The sequence below is a fragment of the Tiliqua scincoides genome, chromosome 2 (genome assembly GCF_035046505.1).
Source record: "Tiliqua scincoides isolate rTilSci1 chromosome 2, rTilSci1.hap2, whole genome shotgun sequence".
Lineage (NCBI taxonomy): Eukaryota > Metazoa > Chordata > Lepidosauria > Squamata > Scincidae > Tiliqua > Tiliqua scincoides.
In genome coordinates, this window is record NC_089822.1 from 170032662 (window position 1) to 170051497 (window position 18836).

The window sequence follows — 18836 nt, forward strand, 5'->3', positions numbered from 1 at the left end:
GTGCTGCATCCTGCAGTTGGGGGGCAGTCATGAAGGCCTCCTCAAGGTAAGGCAATGTTTGTTCCCTTACCTAGGAGCTGCGTTGCCCTTATGCCAGTGCTGGAAAGTTGGGTTAGGATTGTGGCCTTAGTTTAATAATTATTAAAATTCAAAAACAAGATGAAATGTTGGCTCTGCCCTAAGTAAAAGTTAGTATAAAACAGAAATCTGGCTGGACAGGTGAGCTTGCATAACAATTTTGTTGTTTGCATGGCCCATTCCTATTGGCTATTTATAATTGGCAGATTGGCAATTGTATTGGCAGATCTATCTTTCAACTGTCATAAATGGCCCTGTGACACTGCAAACATCTGTGGGTGCGTGGGAGGGAGCTGTTGCTGAAAATGGCCAGCAGCTTCACAAGCATGCCAAAATCTCCCAGACACTACACTGGCCCAGGTAAGACAGTGGAGGAGGTAGTTTGTGGAGAGTTTGAGGCAGGACGGGGGAGGGCAAGGAATAGGTTGGAGGGGATGAATTTCAGCAGCAAAAGCACATGCCAGATCCTATAGTTGATTTTCCAACTTGCTCTGTCCTCAGACTTGCATTAACAAAATATCTGGCATGGCTCCAACAAAACCCATAGGCAGCCTAGTGGGAGCTGTTTGATTCCCCCAACTATAGCTTGCAGTACTATGAGAAGGGTTGGATCTTGGCAGCACTAGCATACGTGCTGACCTGCCCCCGGAGTCTCTGACTTACGCCAGCTAAAGCACTGGGGTAGGTCTGAGGAGACCCACTGAAGACCTGGCAGACTACAGAGAAATGAGTAAAAATGTTCTTTACTTACCCTCCTGAGATATTGGTCTCTTGCCAGTTCATAGCATGCAATGCATGCTCCAGCAGCTGCTTTGCACATTCTGGGCTGACAGATAGGATTGGGTCATTAATTTGATCTCCAGTTGCAGGGTAAGCAAATGCTGCATTTGGTAGTGGTTGAAATATTTGGTCCTTAAAGGAGTCAAAATGCTGTAGTCATATGTCAGCGATGCCTAGTGTTTTAAATTGATGATCAGAAGTTCTATTCATTGTAGTTAGTTATTTATAGGTATACACCTAATTTTTAGCTGTCTAAAGTCCTTCAGGGTGGCTTTCCTGTATTCCAGTACTCTTCTCCGTACAGTGATGTTGTTATTCCCTCAAGAGGACATTTGGTTTTGTAAAGAATTGATTCTTGTTGATTTTTCAGAGTTAAGTATTGGGAGCAGGCAGTACTGAAACTATATACAAAATATAATTTTCAAGTTAAAAAAATGTTTTACGTTTTATTCTTGGCATGTACATGGTATTGCACAGTGCAGCATTCTAGTACAATCTAGACAAAAACTCAGATTAAAATCTGAGTTATGGTTTTAGCAGAACATATTAAAATAGAAAACAACTATAAAGTGCTATTTGAAAAAATAGCTACATACATGTCATAGTTATATGAGAAGCAAACCACATTTCAATTGTTGGATTTATTCTGGGTTGACAGGCAAATAAATAAAATAAAATCTGGTTGCAAATACTGAAATAAACATGCTATTAAGCATCCAGCAAACCAAACAAGTGTTGTTTGAGGTTGCATAGTGGCTGTGGAAATTGTCATATATTCTTTGTGTGAGACTGCAATTGACATGGAAAGATAATGTATCTTTAAATAAGCATAGAAAAGCTTTTCACCTGTCAAGAGCCTATACAGCTGAACCATGTTCTCCTGCTGCTAGTCACATTAATAGCATCGAGACACTCAATTGTACAAGCTCCTTTCCCAAATATAAATGTGGATAATGGAAAGCAGAACAAATGAATGGCCGCACTTTAATACATTTAGATTGGAGATCTTCTGGGAAGGTCTCCATGTAGTTCTAGAATACACATGAATAAACACAACATATAGTGCATAGCTAGGATAAAAACAGTATTTTTTTTAACTGAGTGAAATTGGATTGTGTGCCATTATTCTTTCAAGTCATTTATGGCCTACTGGAGCCAGAAAGGACTTTTCTTTTAGATGCCACGGAAATAGGAAAAACATTCCACAAGTTTTAATTTATAGTAAAAAATATTGGGCCTTTCATCTGTGGAAAAATGCTGCATGAATGCACACAGTGTTTGTTTGTACTGACTAGCACTGTACCTAGGAAACCTCTTTTCTGTAACCTCATGAGAGCATTCCAAATCATAGGCAGAGTAACTTCTCAGGTACAGCATTTATCAGTGCAGGCAATGACTATTATATGCAGGTGTGGGGTCAAGACTTAGTGTGTGCACCCTTGACATTCCCTCCCCCCACAAGCATGATGTGGACAGCACTCTCCTATTGACTTTCTTTCCTGTTCATCATTCTTTTCCCATTTTTCTCCCCTTTTTCCAACCAGAGTAAATCAAATTGTTGAAAAGCAATATATAATATTATTATTAATAATAATACATAAAATTGACTAATACAGCATGCCATGTGCCACTATGTGGAGAATCTTGAATATGCTACTCCACCTTAACGTCGCCTTTAGTGTTTACCACAATGTCTAAATAGACCCTCCAAGTATATCTCCAAGTACCAGAAGCTACAGAGCAAGAAACGCAGGAGTACTGTTGCCTATTTGCTGTTGCTTTCCAAAGACACTGGCTGACCACTGATGGGACCCAAAGATGGCCTGCATGGACCTTTAGTCTGACCCAGCAGGACTTGTTCCAAGGTCTGTATAAGGTGTGTTCATTGCCCTTCTGAACAACACAGCCTCCCTCTGTCTGCTCACCTTCTCATCCTCAAAAATGATCTTAGCCGGGATCCGTTTGCAGATGATTTTCCTGAGGATTATTATTAATTATTAATTATTAACAGTATTTATATACTGCTTTTCAACTAAAAGTTCACAAAGCGGTTTACAGAGAAAAATCAAATAACCAAATGGCTCCCTGTCCCAAAAGGGCTCACAATCTAAAAATATGCAAATGAATTCCAGCAGACAGCCACTAGAACAGACAGTGCTGGGGTGAGGTGGGCCAGTTACTCTCCCCCTGTTAAAAAAAAAAGGAGCACCCACTTGAAAAAGTGTCTCTTACCCAATTAGCAGGGGTAAATTACCCAATTAGCAGAGGATGGTATATCCACCGGCTGGGCTACCTGGGCTTTGCTGATCTCATCAGCCATCTTTGTGCTTCCCTGTTCGGGCCCCCACAAACTTCTACTGCCAGCCCCTTATCTCTTCAGCTCTCCACCAATCTGGCTTTCTTGGGTAAGCAAGTGATCTGTCGGTTAGCAGAATGCAGCTCACCATGATCCACCCTATTGGCTTTCGCTCCTGCCGTCACTTTTTTCCTGCCTTTCTCCCTGTCTTCCAAACACAGCAAATCAAGCAAAGTAGGTGTGGCCACCCTGAGTGTGCCCACTGCAGCATTAGAAACTTGGGGATGTTCTGTGTAAGGAGTAGCAAAGAAATCAAGCAAACTATAAACTGCTGTGGTGCTTTCTTTGTAATTATTTAAATGTTTTTCAAAAATATATGGGGATTTTGGGTGTGCCTCTTAGAAAGTGTCCACATGCCACTAGTGGCAAACATTCCATGGGTTTCCCACTCCTGGACTACAATGTCATCTTGTGCATTGCATCAATCACATGGAGGCCACTGAGAAATGCATCTGTGCATGCATTTTGGCTCCATACAGGGACTGTCATGTTTGTAAGTAGTTGTCTATGTCAATCTGTCATATTGGGCAGTGAGTCTTTACATCATAGTCTACAAAAGGTAATGCTGAAATGAACTGGTTACTTTTAAGGTGCCATGCGAGTCTTTGTTACTTTGCTGCTGCAGGCTAGCATGGCCTTTGGAATTTGTTTAACATATGTGACTTGGGCATTGGTAGTGACTGCTTTTGAATAAATGAAAGCATAATATTACATGAATAAGCTTTTGAAATGAACAGAAGAGGTTAGATGTATCAACTGAAAAAGCATAAAGATCCATGTTCTTGGGCCATGGAAGCCCTAGAACCATAGCTTAGCTTTAGATATCTTGAAACTTGATTTATTTATTTATTCATTCATTCATTCATTCAAAAGTATATTAAGGCTAGGGAAGGATGCTCCCTCCAGTCTCCTCTCATAAGTCCCCCAGTATATTGCTAGTGTATTGGATGCATGAATGGAGATAGTCCATCGCATAACACTAGAAGCAGTACTTCATATTAAGCAACCACAATAGTTATTGCATTTTTAAAACTGTTAAACTGTTCTGGTCAGCCATATGAGTAGCAGTACATGGAAAGATCATTTACTGATACTGGAAATAACACAGAAATACATTTCTATCTCAAATTAAGGTTTGTCTTCGGAATCAGAATGAAATAGTAGAAGGTTGGGTATGTCTATGCTGGTTGATTCTTCTGAATGTCTTTGGGTTGAGGCAGCTATTCTTGCAATAAAGTAGTAAAAGGGATTAATAACACAAGTGTATGTATTGTGAATCTCATTGAATTTAGTAGGGCTTACTCTCAGATTAATATGTTTAGGTTTGCAGCCTAAGGGATAACAGCCATACTTCTTACATTTTTTTTTTTTACAAAATATTAGAAAATGGGGGCTCCTTGTGCAAGTGGAATGCTCCTATTCTCAGAAGGAACTTTTGTTCATGGAGGCATTACTTGGAATGCAAGCCATTATAAATTAACAGCCAGCACAAGACTTCTGATAGGAAGTCTATTAAAAATGCCTAATGCCTCTGCTCATGATATAGCTTCTAGTTTATTTTGCATGCATATTGAATATTGACAATTATCTGATTCTCACTACAATAGCATTTCAGAAGCAAATACCTATATCTGGAACCTAATAAATTGCCGAGGAAATGAGAGGTCCATTTCTTGACTGTTGATTCAATATTGCAGTTGATTTCTTTTTTTATTTACTTCACTGTAGTTCAGCAATGCTGCATAATTCCATGGTTATGAAGGAAGCAGAAATAAGAACAAATATATATGGTTTATGGTATCTAGAAACATAGAAAGGTATTTATTTTATCTTATCGCCATACTGCTGCAAGCTGTACTGATAGCAAGATCAGATTTCCGCAGCAGAAAGCAGTTTGGAGATACTGTAAGATGAGCATTCCTTGAAAATATTCATCAAAAATATATGAGAGCAGGCACACAGGGGAGGAAGAGGCTGTCACTGAGTGGAAAGCATACAGCAAGTCCCAGGTTCAGTCCCTGATATTTCCAGGTAGAGCAGAGAGACGTTCCTGCCTGAAATTCTGGACAGCCACTGCTGGTCAGTTTTGATGCTACTGAGCTAGATGGACCAGTGGTCTGGCTCAGAATAAGGTACAATTTCTGTATAAATTATCTCTTTAAAGAGTGTATGAATAGATAGCAGAATGTAGTAAAGTATAGAAATTTGGATATATGGATTTACGGACTTTAGTTTTTAAGGACTTGACCTTCACTGCCTTCAAATGTCTTAAGGAATGGCTTCATATCTACAGCCTATTTGGAGAAAGTATTTGTAGGCTGCTTTTCCATTCGTTTGATTTTCTCTGTAAACCGCTTTGTGAATTTTCTGTTGAAAAGCGGTATATAAATACTGTTAATAATAATAATAATTTTTAAGAATTGTAAGTTTCCCATGGGACCCAACCATATGTAACCATTGGCTGCGTTCTTGCTTTAGCTTCTAGCGCTAGAAACTAAAGAAGCGCTAGAAAGCTGTTTTTTAGCTTCCAGCACTCTCATGTTGCATTCTTTTTTTTACGGTTTCAGTGTGCTAGCCATACTAGAATTTCTCCAAGCAAACTTGGAGCTAGAAAAGATAGCTGCTGCAATGTTAAATCACTTGCACTTATTTTCAATAGAAACGAATGGAGGAACTCTCCAGCATCGATGCAGCTGCAATGCAGCCCCGAGGTGAGGGAACAAAAGTTCTCTTTCCTTGTAGAGGCCTCCATAACTACCCTCCCACCAAAGGATGCAGTGCACATCCCATTAGCACCACTACACCAGGGCTGGAAAGTTAGATAGGATTTGGCCCTCAGTCAATATTCCTTCTAGACTTAAACGATTGAAACCCGAAATTGCATTCTTGTCCATTAATATTTACTCATAACTGAACTGCAGATGAGGCTGGCTGCATCTTTCACCCAAAGTGTTTCCTCTTTTGCACAATATTTCTTGATCCAAAGTTTATCGTTTTGCAGTGTTATATTATAAAATGGGGGGTACTACAAGAGTATACCTCAAGAAACGAGGTGTACGAGGAGAAACAATTTGGAGCAATTTCAATGAGGGGGTGCCATTTTGTTGTTTTTAAATTGACCACATTGGAAGGATGCAAGTAGCATGTGGGAAATATCACTTCCACCAATTCTCCTATCTAAGAAAAGAACACTGCGTCTGACTACATGCAGGACTAATTTATAACTTATTGGTCCTTCCTTGGGCAGTCCTATGTACTAAAATATCTCCAACCCTTTTCATTAAACACACACAACCTAGCCCTGAACACATCATTTGAATCATTAATGGTCATTAATGGCTCATCTCTAGTAGAGAGGTCACCAACTATCCCTCCACGCCATTCTCTTCTATAAGAAGGAAAGCATCAAGACTGCCTCAAAGAGGAAGGACAGCTTGACAAAGAGGCAGGACATAGGTTGTAAAGAGCAGCAAAACTTTATGGGCGAGGGGGGAAACAGCATAGCTTTTAAAAATACTTTTTAATCAAAAAGTATGCAGTGTAGTTTATCACCTTTTATACTGCTTGTTTCTTCATTTGCAACTTTACTCACAGGTCCATTTAACTGAGAAACTTGAATGTAAAATATATTTAGTTCTACTGATTTCTTCTGGAATATTGACTTAAATCCAGAAGGACATACTTGTAGAATAGTTAAAAAAGTAACAAAGAGCCTATCAAACACCCGTGAAAGATATAGAAGCCTTCAGGCTAGCTTGTTTGGAGATTTTTATTCTCTTAAATTGCATTGTAGCAACCTGATTGTTAACTGGAATTGGCTGTTTTGCTTTTCTTGGAAGAACTGTGTTGGTTTCTGGTTAGTTTCTAGGCACAGTAAGGTACTATTGGTGGTATGTGTGTCCCTGCCCCAATTGCAGGGTCTAACTTCTAAGTAAGTTCTAACTTCTCAGTTAGAAGTCTAACTGCTTTGGAGGTTTTGTTGATAATTATAAGGAGCAGAGCGGTCTCTGTTATAGCAGTTCCACTTTGGACTATGCTCCCATTGGCCCATTCTCTGCTGGCTTTCAGAAAATCTGCAAAAACCTTCTTGTTTATGAAGATGTTTGACTGAGCATGGGCTAATGCATTTGTCTACTACTATGATAGTGATGAAAATATACATGTACTGCTTTTCAACAAAAAAAATTCATAAAGTGGTTTACTTTACAACGAGGGCCCAATCCTATCCAAATTTCCAGCACTGATGCAGCTGCAGTGCAGCCCCAAGGTAAGGAACAAAAGTTGCCTTATCTTGAAGAGGCCTCCATGAGTGCTGCCCCACCACAAGATGTAGTGCATGCCCCTTTGGCACAGCTGCATCAGCACTGAAAAGTTGGATAGGTTTGGGCTTTGAGTGTGCTACTGCTGCTTCCAGTTTTTTGCTCAACTTGATTGTTTAAATCAGGGGTCTCTAAACTTTTTGGCCGAAGGGCCGCATCAGGCACAATGTTGAGGGCGGGGGAAAAAATTAAATATAAAATTTAAATAAATACATTAGAGATGGAACTTAGATGAATGAATAAATGAATGGGCTCAAATGTCCAGGACTTCTCCAAGCACAAACACAGCCCAAGAAATAAAGCACACACTTAAATGGACCCCCATTTCCCCCACCCCACAAGCACAACTCTGGTTGTGTTTGGTCAACTGGGCCAGAGGCTCTCAGAGGATCAGAGGCTGGCCGTGGGCCGGATAGAGGGCTCGCCCGTGGGCCATATCTGGCTCCCTGGCGGGGGTTTGGAGACCCCTGGTTTAAATCATTTCAAATAGCGTTGAATGTTATTGGTTGTTAGGATCACATTTGCAATCAAAAAGTGGAATAATTTTTTTTAAGATTAATCGTTTACCTTCAGTTTTATTTTTTGCATCAGTGTCCTGCCCTTTTGTTAGAGAACTACAAACCCATTGCTCTTCCCACCTTTTTATCCTTACAACAACCCTGCAAGTTAGGTTAGTCTGAAAGATATGATTGCCCCAAGGTCACTTGGAAAACTTCGTAACTGAGTGGGAAACTGAATCCAAGAACCCTGTGAAATACTCCAACTATCAAACCATAGTTAAAATAATAGTATAAATTTAAGTAGCATTCTGGTTCAATATACACAGAGCAATCGATTTGTGTCAGGGTCGCAACAATGGTTACTAATGATGTAGACTATCATTACTTTGGTATTGTTTTGACTTACATCAGTTAAAGTACCTGAACTTGAGCACAGCTGCCCTTCCTGAAACCAGCCTGAATCCCAGGGACAACAAGATTTGGTGACCTCATCATTCTCTATGGGGATTAAGCACAGCATCATGTTGTAGATTTAGCGTAGCACAGAAATCAGCTGTTGACTGTTAGGGTCACTCAGTGGCTTTCTTTGCTTAGAAAAAGCTACATTTTGTGTTTAGGGTTTTTTCCTGTACCAGATGCACCAAATCTGGATTAAGCAACTTTGAAAGCTTCCAGACCTGAATTCTTTCACCAAAGTGACAAAGAGAGAATGTTTATATCACAGAGCTCAACACCTTGCATATGGTATGTGGTCAGGTCAGCTGCTCCATCAGTACTTTAGATTCATCTCTCCATCCACTATTTTTCAGCAAGCTCCATGTCAATTATATACCTGTGAACTTGGTCATTGGCTGGTAATTGGTATGCAATGAAGTTTTCCATCAAAAAGTATAGCCTGCTGTCCAGATTGGTAGACTGTCAGGTTTTATGACAGGAATGAAGAAATTCAAGTTGGAAAAAGGTGATATCCATTCTTTTTTGTCTGGTTTTATGGAAGGTAAACAAGCTATCGTTGGCCCAGACTTTCCTGTTTATCTTGCCATGTTTAATCCTCCTATAATCATAGGCAGAACAGGAAGAACAAACACAAAATGCTGGAACACTGGGCCTGTCTGTGTGACACAGGGTGTAACTCTATTAACATCTGAAAGGGACCAGGTTTCTAATAATAAAATGGTTGAAAGCGTGAAAGGCAGCCCAGGGCACTTCTGTTCCTTCTGTAAAGCAAGGCACTGAAGCACAGTCTGAGAGAGGCTGTGAGTGAAAGCCATGGCTCCGGCTCAGAGGCTCTGGCTGTTTATAGAGCAGGATTATGATGATGATTAGTGCAAGTGGACATGGATAACCCTCTTTCTGCTTCTGTGACACATCTGTGGATGATCTCCCCTTTAAATCTTTCTTCCGTTTGCTGTGTAAGAGGAAAAATACGAAATCAGACATCTGTGTTCCTGATGGGCAGAGCACGATCATCTGTACGTAAAGTCTTTAGAACCATCTGCAAAGCATTTTCTCTGTCAGTTATTTGGGTTAATGTGAGTGGTGGTGGGATGAAGATACAAGAAATGGACAGTTTATAATGGAGAAGAGAGAAGGGGTAGCATAGGCAAAGAGTGTGTTAATTAGTTTTGTTTACAGGAAAACTGGATCACTAGATCTCCTTTTGCAAAAATCAAATTTGATGGGAAAGCACACAATTACACCACTACTAGGAGTTATCTGTGTGTTGTCACATATGCAAAAATTCAGCTTTGTTGTGTTTTCTTTAACATATTTTTAAAGTGTGACAAAATATTTGATTAGGAGGTGCTACAGGTTATACTTGCTAAGGGCCAGTGGCATAGCTAATGATCATGTAGCCCGGTGCCAAGCTCAAAATGTTGCCCCAGAAGTGATGTCACAACCGGGATTTTAAAAAGTTAAAATTTGGAGGAACCTACTTTCTCCCCTCAGCAACTTGCCACCTTCTTGCTGTGCTGCCTCCCCCAAGTCAGTGGCATAGCTAAGGCATCTATCTGCTGCATGGGGTCAAAGAAGATTTGTAGCCCCTCCCCCCAAATCAAATTTAATTAAGTAAATAAATAAAAAGTGTGCCTGATTGGTTTGAGACACTGTGCTGGGGTGAAGAGGGATGGTTATTTTCCCCCTGCTAAATACCACTTTAAAAAATGCCTTTTTACCCAGTTAGCAGGGGCAACTGTATTATGATACATGGAAATGAGAGCTGACTCATATCAACACCTTATTGGTTTCATGCTGTATCATGATAACATGTCAGTAACATAACATGTCATTAGCTCTCAGAAAAATCAATCTCATAGGTTGGTTTTGAGTTAAGAAAATCCCCTTTTTGTTGTGTTTTCATTTTCTGGTTAATTGGCCATAACTTTTGATAGAATACAGATATTCCAATGCAGTTTGTTTCATTGCAGTCAGCATTACATTATCTTTCCAATGATATATAACATGTTCTTCGTACATACCAAGATTTTCACCATTTTGGTCACTAGTGTCATGTTCAGGTTGTTGCCCCCCCCCAAAGCTTGATGCTCAGTGCAACTGCTACCCCCTGCACCCCCTTAGCTACACCACTGCTAGGGACACAACCCCATGATGCTCAGTTGAGCTTACTCCCAGGGAAGTGTACATATGATTGCAACCTGAATATTCCAGAACAGTCTCATCTTCTACTAGGCTGGAAAACATTTAAGGCTGTGTCTCGATTTAAATGTGTGAAGCCAGTATTGCTAATATAAAGAGCAAGTGCATAGTGGTTCTTGGCAGAATGCTCTACATATAGCAGGATGAAACCTTATGTCCTAAGATTTAATGCTATCACTATCACTGATATTAGATAACATGTAAGGAGCAGCTGTAAAATTCTTGCAGTATTGTCTCTGGGCCAGTTCAGCTGACCACATAACCACCTAATCACCTGAAGATAAATCCATCATATGCAAGGTTTTCCTCCTTCTCCGTCAATGACTATGGTCTTCATAGACCATCACAGGAAACTCATCATGTGATAGAAAGGAGCACTGTGTGAATAATGTGGGCAATCGATTATGATTGCAGTGGAGCAGTCATAGAGGGAGGCAGGCTGTGGTTGTTCATTATGGAAAGCAAGAGAACAATCTGGTCTAGATTGTATTTTATTAGTGCATTGTTCACTTATTTCAGTCTCTATTTCAACAATTACATACATTTAAATGAGTTCAGATAATTTAGAAATGTGCTAAGTTTTAGCATGTTCTTTTGATATTTTTTTTTTTCCTATGGGGAGAGTCTGTAATTCTACCTGATCAATTTTGTCTACCTGCAACTGTAGGTTGTGTGACACGTGTAGAATCTGTTTATAGCACAGCTAGCTTATTGGGAAGGTAAATGCATATTGCAGAACCAGGTTCTGAAATATATTCGCTATCAAGTAGGGTAAAGTGGCAAGAAGGAGAGATTTGCAGAGGAAAGGTAGTAGAGGGAAAAGGGTTAAGCAGCTCCGTGGGGGTGGGGGCTTTTGGAAATGAAACTTAGGATATAAATCTCCTGATTAAATAAAAACTCATCCTGACATCACCTAGTCCCCTGCAAATGCCTTCCCATCTTCTATATACTAGTGGCAAATTCAGGATTGAAAATCCCACATTTACCACTTAATTTGCAGCTCTAGCCTCAAAAAAACAACCCACGTTAGTTAATACATCTGTGAAATGTATGCTCCAGATTGGACTAGTTAGTTAGTTGTTTTATCCATTCAATTGTGTCCAACTCGAGGCAACTTTATAGACAAGAGCTCTCCACGCTACCCTGTCAAGCACAGCTTCTTTCAATTGCTGGACATTCATCTTTATATCTGTCTTGTTGGGGTCAAGCCAGCCTGTTATTTGTCTGCCCCTTCTTCTTGTCATACTGACCATTGCAAACATCATTGACGTCTTTAGTGACTTCTCTTATTTATTTAGTTCTTATTTATATCTCATTTTTCTGTCATAAAATGGTGACTCACAATGGGTTTCCAAAGCTTTCGATCTTTCTGTACTTGTTTATTAATTCTACAGCATGCTCTAGAAGAGCAGTAAAACTATATGATAACTCAAAAGGGAAGAAGTCTAATGTTTAATATTCTGAATGAACTATAAGCAAGTAAAATCAAGAGGTCGGTTTTTCTGGAAACTGCAGTAACCATATTTTCTTCCTACAGCACTCGGAGTCTAATTGTAACCTGAAAAAGCGACTGAACTCTATGACATCTCAAACAGATCAGTCCCCTGAAGCAAGCATATTGTCCAATAGTGCATCTCAGTGTCAACCAACATCTGTTCCGTCACCACCGCCAGCACTGCCACCAATTGGAGGAACTAGTAAAATAGATCAGTACTCCAGGATCCTCTTCCCAGTGGCATTTGCAGGATTCAACCTAGTATACTGGGTGGTTTACCTTTCAAAAGACACAATGGAAGTGAGTAGAAATACTCTATAGTGAAATAAAATCTGAATCTACTTTTACCAAGGTTCAAATTTAGCATTAAAACACAAATGAATCAAACTCCTTTATGTATGAGAAGTAGATATAGTTGGTACTTTAAAGTTATGGGCAAGGCATTTACAGATAACTTCTATCACCAAATGGCAGTTTCTATTCACTTTGATAAAGAAAGATTTTCATGTTTGCTGATGTCTGAATGGATCTGTTCCCTTCATGGAATTGACTGGACAAGCTCATTCACACAGAAGTTTCAAGTGTGTGATAGAACACAGAAAGGTCTGGATTAGGCTATGGATATGCGTTTAAGATCAGGTCATTAATTAGTGAAGGGGAAATATGTCCGTTTTGGGAGTCACCACTCAATTCAACCAGGAATTTGATCGGCAAGTTTGTTATCTAGAATTCTCAAATAGACTATTTTTAGTTGGGATATACTTAATGCCATTTGATCCTCATACTTGATAGCAGAAGTAATGTGAAACATTCAGAGTCCAATCCTAAATTTAAGATCTGCCGTTGCAGTGGCCCCTGCACGGGCAGAGGGTGTCGCAAATGTGCTGAAAGGCACGTTGCGACACCTGGAGAGTAAGCAGTGCTGGCGGGGAGACCTATACCGCTCTGCTGATGCTATATTCACAGTCTCAGCCACTGGTGGAGGTAAGTAAGCCACTGAGCGGCATAGGAGTGGGGGTGGGTGGCAGGAGGGCGTTCTGGGGGTTGGGAGGTGGTGTGTTTGGCTGGGGAGAGAATGGAAAGGGGTGGGACAGACCTGGGAGGGGTGGGAACAGCAAAGCAAGCCTAACCCACTTCCTAACCCTAACCCTAATCCTAACCCACTTCCTGGGCTGTGCAGGGTTACACCGGGCCTCCCAGATTTGCAATGGCTAAATAACTAGTGCAGATCTGAGGAGCCTATAGGGCAGGCTGGGGCTTTACCCGGAGTAAGGGGAAAAATATCCCTTTAACCCAAGCAGACTTCTAGCTTCCACCTAACCTACGGTGGATACAGCACGGTTTAGGACTGGGCTGTCAGATACATTTGTAAGATACTCTGAGGCTTTGTGTTACCCCACATGAGATGGAGTGGACAATCTGGCCATATAATAGCCTTCATGTATATTTGATTGAAAGGGGATTAATTCTCAGTTTGCAAGCTACTTTTCCATGAAATTATTTAAATCCTCATGAGTCTGAATCTGGGTTTGCTACCTAACGGAAATGGTTGGCAACTTAATCAATAGGATACTCTCCAATCCTATGATTATGCCTGAAGTAGCAGCAGGGCCAGTGCCAGGCTATTCTGCGTCCTGGGCAAGACTATTTGCACCTCCCTCCCAAATTGCCAACTTCAATTTTAGTAAGACTTTATAATTTATTATATTCCATACATCCATTATTTATCTTAAAACAAAAAAAAGATATAAATTTTTTATATGGTTAAAAAATGCATCTGTATAAAACTGTGCTCCTCAAAGGTCAGTACTGTACTCCTCTGCGGTCTGCAACTTAGTCAGCCGCCTAGCTGGCCTAATGATAGCACTGGTCCTGAGTAGCAGTGCAATCTTAAACCACACTTGGGTCGGTGCAAGTCCCTTGCGCCAGCCCAGGAGGGTCGCAAATGTACCGTAAAGCCTCCTCATGAGCAAGCCCTGCCAGCACATGGAAGTGCACTGGCACACAGAGGCTGAATCCAGCCTCCATGGTGGCTTGTGTGCTCTCCTCAGACTTGTGCCACCTCTGGAGGTGGTACGGGTCCAAGGAGACCCATAGGGGCCAGGGCACCTTACCCAGGGGTAAGGGGAAAAGTTTCCCCTTTCCTCTGGCTGAGCTGATTCTGGTCCCTGTCCTGCACTGGATACAGCGCAAGCCGCTTGGCTTGCCTGTTCTAGTGCAGGGTAGGATTGCACCCGTAGCCATGTTCTCACCCATAAAGAAATATTGGTTTAGAACTGAAATGTTTACGAATGCATAGATGGTGATGTTTATACTTTGCAGAGCCAAAATCATTGTTGTAAAAGAATTTAGGCTGCAGTCCTAACCACACTTTCCTGAGAGTGAGCCCCATTGAACAAAATAGGACTTACTTCTGAGCAGGCCTAATTAGGATTGTGCCCTTAGACATTCCCTTCTGCATAAGGAATTAATTTAGATGGAATGTCTATCACTTCCTTATCATACATAGATTAAATTGGACGAATGTCATCTATTTCATAGTTTATCTAATGCAAGCACTTCTTATAATCACTGTGGATTGAGCCTTAGGATAGCATCCAGTTTCCCTTCAGTGCAGTTTCACAGACTTTGGGTTGGGTTGGGTTGCTACCTGATTGTTGGTGGGTGATTGTTGGTGGTGAAACTGACAAGCTGATAGCTAACAACGGAACTGTATTGAGCCCTATGGAAAGTGAAATTGAGCTGCACGTGTGCATTTACTCATAAGTAGGTGAATGTGCCTCAGTCCACTTTGAAGAGCAGGCCAAGGGGAGTGCAACAGGATGGTCCTGATCCAATAAACATGAACCTCAACAAATGCTCCAGAAGGCACCTCCCCCCGTAGTTAAAAGAATAAAATCTGTATTTTGCTTGATCAGCTAGTAAGGTGAAACCTTTTTTTTTTTTTTTAAAGTCTCATAAAGCTAGGTGGGTCCCAATAGAGTATTATTTTAAAAGTGGGTCCCAGAGCTACAATATATATATGGAGAGTGGCTTTCTCTTTAGTTCTCTCCTTTTTCAAGCAGTGCTCACTGAGTTCACTAGTGTCTCATCTGTAGTGGCATGTGTCAGATGATTCAGTAGAAGCCTACAGTGAGTAGTCAGGTAATAATCTGCACAGTCAAAGGTGTCTTTTTAAATCAAACTCATTTTAGAACAAGAGTGATTAGAATGCACTCTATGGCCTGCCAGAAGCAAGCTTTTGACCTTCATGGTTGCTGCAGTACAGTTGAAAATGTGATGGCAAAAATTGTTAAAGAACCAAATATAAGAAGCAAGTAAAAAGAGGCTCAAATTTGTGGGAGGGAGGACTCAGTCAACAGTGGGCATTTTCAAATTTCATTGATTTCATTAGGAGAGATGAAGCACGAGTTTAACTCTCCAATTGAAATCACTATGCGTAAGAGTGCTCAATCCTGGATGAATCATGTCCTTTGTTTCTCCCAGCACATCCATGTCTTTTAATTTGAAGTCCAAATTTTTTCCCCATGGATAACTTAAAATTATTCATATTTGGCCCAAATCCTAACCAACTTTCCAGCACTGACATAGCTGTGCCAATGGGGCATGTGCTGCATCCTGCAATTGGGGGGCAGTCACAGAGGTCTCCTCAAAGTAAGGGAATGTTTATTTCCTTACATTGGAGCTGCATTTCCCTCACCTTGGTGCTCGAAAATTGGTTAGTATTGCTCCCTTTGAGAAGAAATGATTATGTAGTAAGTGAAACTTGTCTCTCAACATTTGTTGGCATCTGCTGTCCAGTTCATGAGGATAACATGAAACTATATCGCCCTTCACGTCCAGAAACATATGTTTCAAACATCCATTTTTGATAATATGCTTAAACTACCTCACCATGAAAAGTAGACTCACAGCTGTTTTGCAATGTCATGTTTACTTCAAGCATTGTAAATAAACAGGTGTTCTGAATGCAAGCTTGGATGGGAGGGAAGTGGGAAGCATTATGCAAACTAAAAATTAGATTTCTGATATAATGAAGCAGATTTCCTGTACATAAGCCCCCATTTAATTTGAGTAGTGGAGGAGGAAAACAGTACAATATGGTGGGGCATTTTACTGTAGATTCTCTGGAAGCAGCTACCTCAAGCCTATCCAGCCTACTTGAAACGTATAGCATAGGAAGTTTGATATGCTTACCTACCAGTGTTACTGTTTGCCTAGTAAAGTGTAAAGCAGACCTACAGGAAACAAAAATATGTCCAATATATCGCGATGATCTGATCATGGTCCTGGGACAAATTAATGTGCCCAGAATTGAACATGGTCAATGAGCTTTATGTATGCACCTACTAATGTAGGAATCCAGAATTCAAAAATACAAGATCACAAGGATATTCTGGGGCAGTTAAATTTACAGACTGTGCTCAGTGCAAAAATAGTTTATTTTTACTTGATATTTTTAATTTACTGATTTTGTGTTTCATTGTCTGTCCACTGATCAAGTGCGTGGAAAGATATTCTGTATTTCCTTTTTTCCTTATATATGCTCCATCTCTTTCAACATTTTGTACATTTTGTCATGTTGTCATCTTTATTCCTTTTCCTGAGGTATATTCTTGTAGTACCCCCCCATTCTATAATATAACACTGCAAAACGACAAACTTTGGATCAAGAAATATTGTGCAAAAGAGGAAACACTTTGGGTGAAAGATGCAGCCAGCCTCATCTGCAGTTCAGTTATGAGTAAATATTAATGGACAAGAATGCAATTTTGGGTTTCATTGTTTAGGTCTAGAAGGAGTATTGACTGAGGGCCAAATCCTATCTAACTTTCCAGCCCTGGTGTAGTGGTGCTAATGGGATATGCACTGCATCCTTTGGTGGGAGGGTAGTTATGGAGGCCTCTACAAGGTAAGAGAACTTTTGTTCCATTGCCTTGGGGCTGCATTGCAGCTACATCGATGCTGGAAAGTTGGATAGGATTGGGCCCTGGGTCATATGCAATTTTACAAGCATATTCTGGAAGTTAGGGGTTGGTTCACACAGTTACCAGAATGGGGCTTTGGTATGCATGGTGGAAGTGAATGAGTGCTCATGTGATCCCAGTGTAACATGTGGCACAGCCATGTATTATCCTCAAATTGGCCCAGCTTTGTTTTGCATCCAGTTTAGCTAAATTGGCATTAACTACAAACTGGAAGCGATGGAAATTAGAAATGGGTCAGCTGTTGAAGTGCAGAATTTTACTTTTGACAGTACAGGTTGGATAGACCAAAAAAAAGTGTGAACTGTAGAGACATTAGCGTGAGAAATAGGAACCCTTATCAGCCCTTATCAAGCTGCGTTTCAATTACTGGAGGGAGAAAAACTGCATCAAAAATAGCCTGGAAGTCATTGTCATACATAAGTATCAGGCTTTATTGAGTCAAGTCAGTGATTATTTTTCCATACAATATGCTACTGATTTGGGTCTTCTGAGACAAATGAAAATCAATAGAAGCTGTGTTGCTGATTGACCACCCTGTGGGGAGCACTTTACAGAATTTTTTCTTCAAATCTTTTCTTTCAGTTTTTTGAGCCTACTGCAATGCATCTTCGAAATGACCATCAACCCAACTGATTACTACAAACTCAGATGGGACGCAGGTGTGAAAGACATGCTGGGCTAAGTGGCTTCAAAGGACAATTGTGAATCTCTGCTCATTGTGAATATAAAATTCTTTTGAAGATCACCTGGGGACATAAATGTTTGGCATGGAAAAGGTGCAATCCATGTAACGTACTGTACTGAAAGTGATTACAAGAATATGTTTGTCTGTCAATTCACTTCTTGTTGTGGTTAATTTGCTAAATAGTTCAGGGTTAAGGTTTGGGGTTAATGCTTCTCATGACATGATATTTTTCAAGAGCTGTTATGCTGATACAAATGTCAGAGTGTGAGTATGCCACTTACAAAAGTTTCAAATGAGTATACGTACTTGGAATTACACTGACGTCCAGATAGATTCTTTGAATTCTTAGTCAGAATCAAGTCCTACTGAGCTAAATGGTGCTTAGTCCTTGGTAATGTAGCACAGGAATGCAGTCTTACAGTCCAATCATATCCAATATCCCCCAAGCCTATTTATTTATTTATTAGTAGAATTTATATCCCGCCTTTCCACTCCAGAAAAGAGCACTCAAGGCGGCTAATGCAGTGGGCTTGCTAGTGCAGGTCCAAGGAGATCCATTTTGGAGCAGGAGGCTTATGCAGGTGTATTGGGATTTAAATCCTCTTTCCATGCTGAAGCCTACCTGGTGTATTCCCCCCCCCCCATACAGCAAGCTGTTTTTGGCATGGCTGCACCAGTGGGTGCAAGGGAAGGATTTGATTGGGCTGTGAGAGTGGTAGTTATGTTAATAGCATCTAGTTTAGTGCTAATGAGTGCTTTTTCCTTGGGCAGTGTGTAGAGGGCCCCCTGAGTTGGTTCAGCACTCTGGAAGATAGGAAGCATACTAAGTATGTATGTTGTAAAGCAAAGCATATTCTTAAAGGAATGAACCTTTTAGGTTTGAACCTAAAGTTAGGGTCATTTGAGATGAGAAGTGGAATGTGTGTTGATATATATGTTGCTTAAGTACAGGACTAACGTCAATGTCTAAAGCCCTT

General features: G+C 40.5%; 1 protein-coding gene across 1 annotated transcript in view; it reads left to right on the forward strand.

The window, feature by feature from the left end:
* GABRA6 (gamma-aminobutyric acid type A receptor subunit alpha6) overlaps nt 1–17807 on the forward strand; it is a 38430-nt gene extending 20623 nt beyond the window's left edge. Inside the window, exons 8-9 of the mRNA XM_066613501.1 lie at nt 12229–12486; nt 17757–17807. Of these exons, the coding sequence (XP_066469598.1) occupies nt 12229–12486; nt 17757–17807 (309 nt within the window). The remainder of the gene's footprint in view (nt 1–12228; nt 12487–17756) is intronic.
* Nucleotides 17808–18836: the final 1029 nt, after the last annotated feature.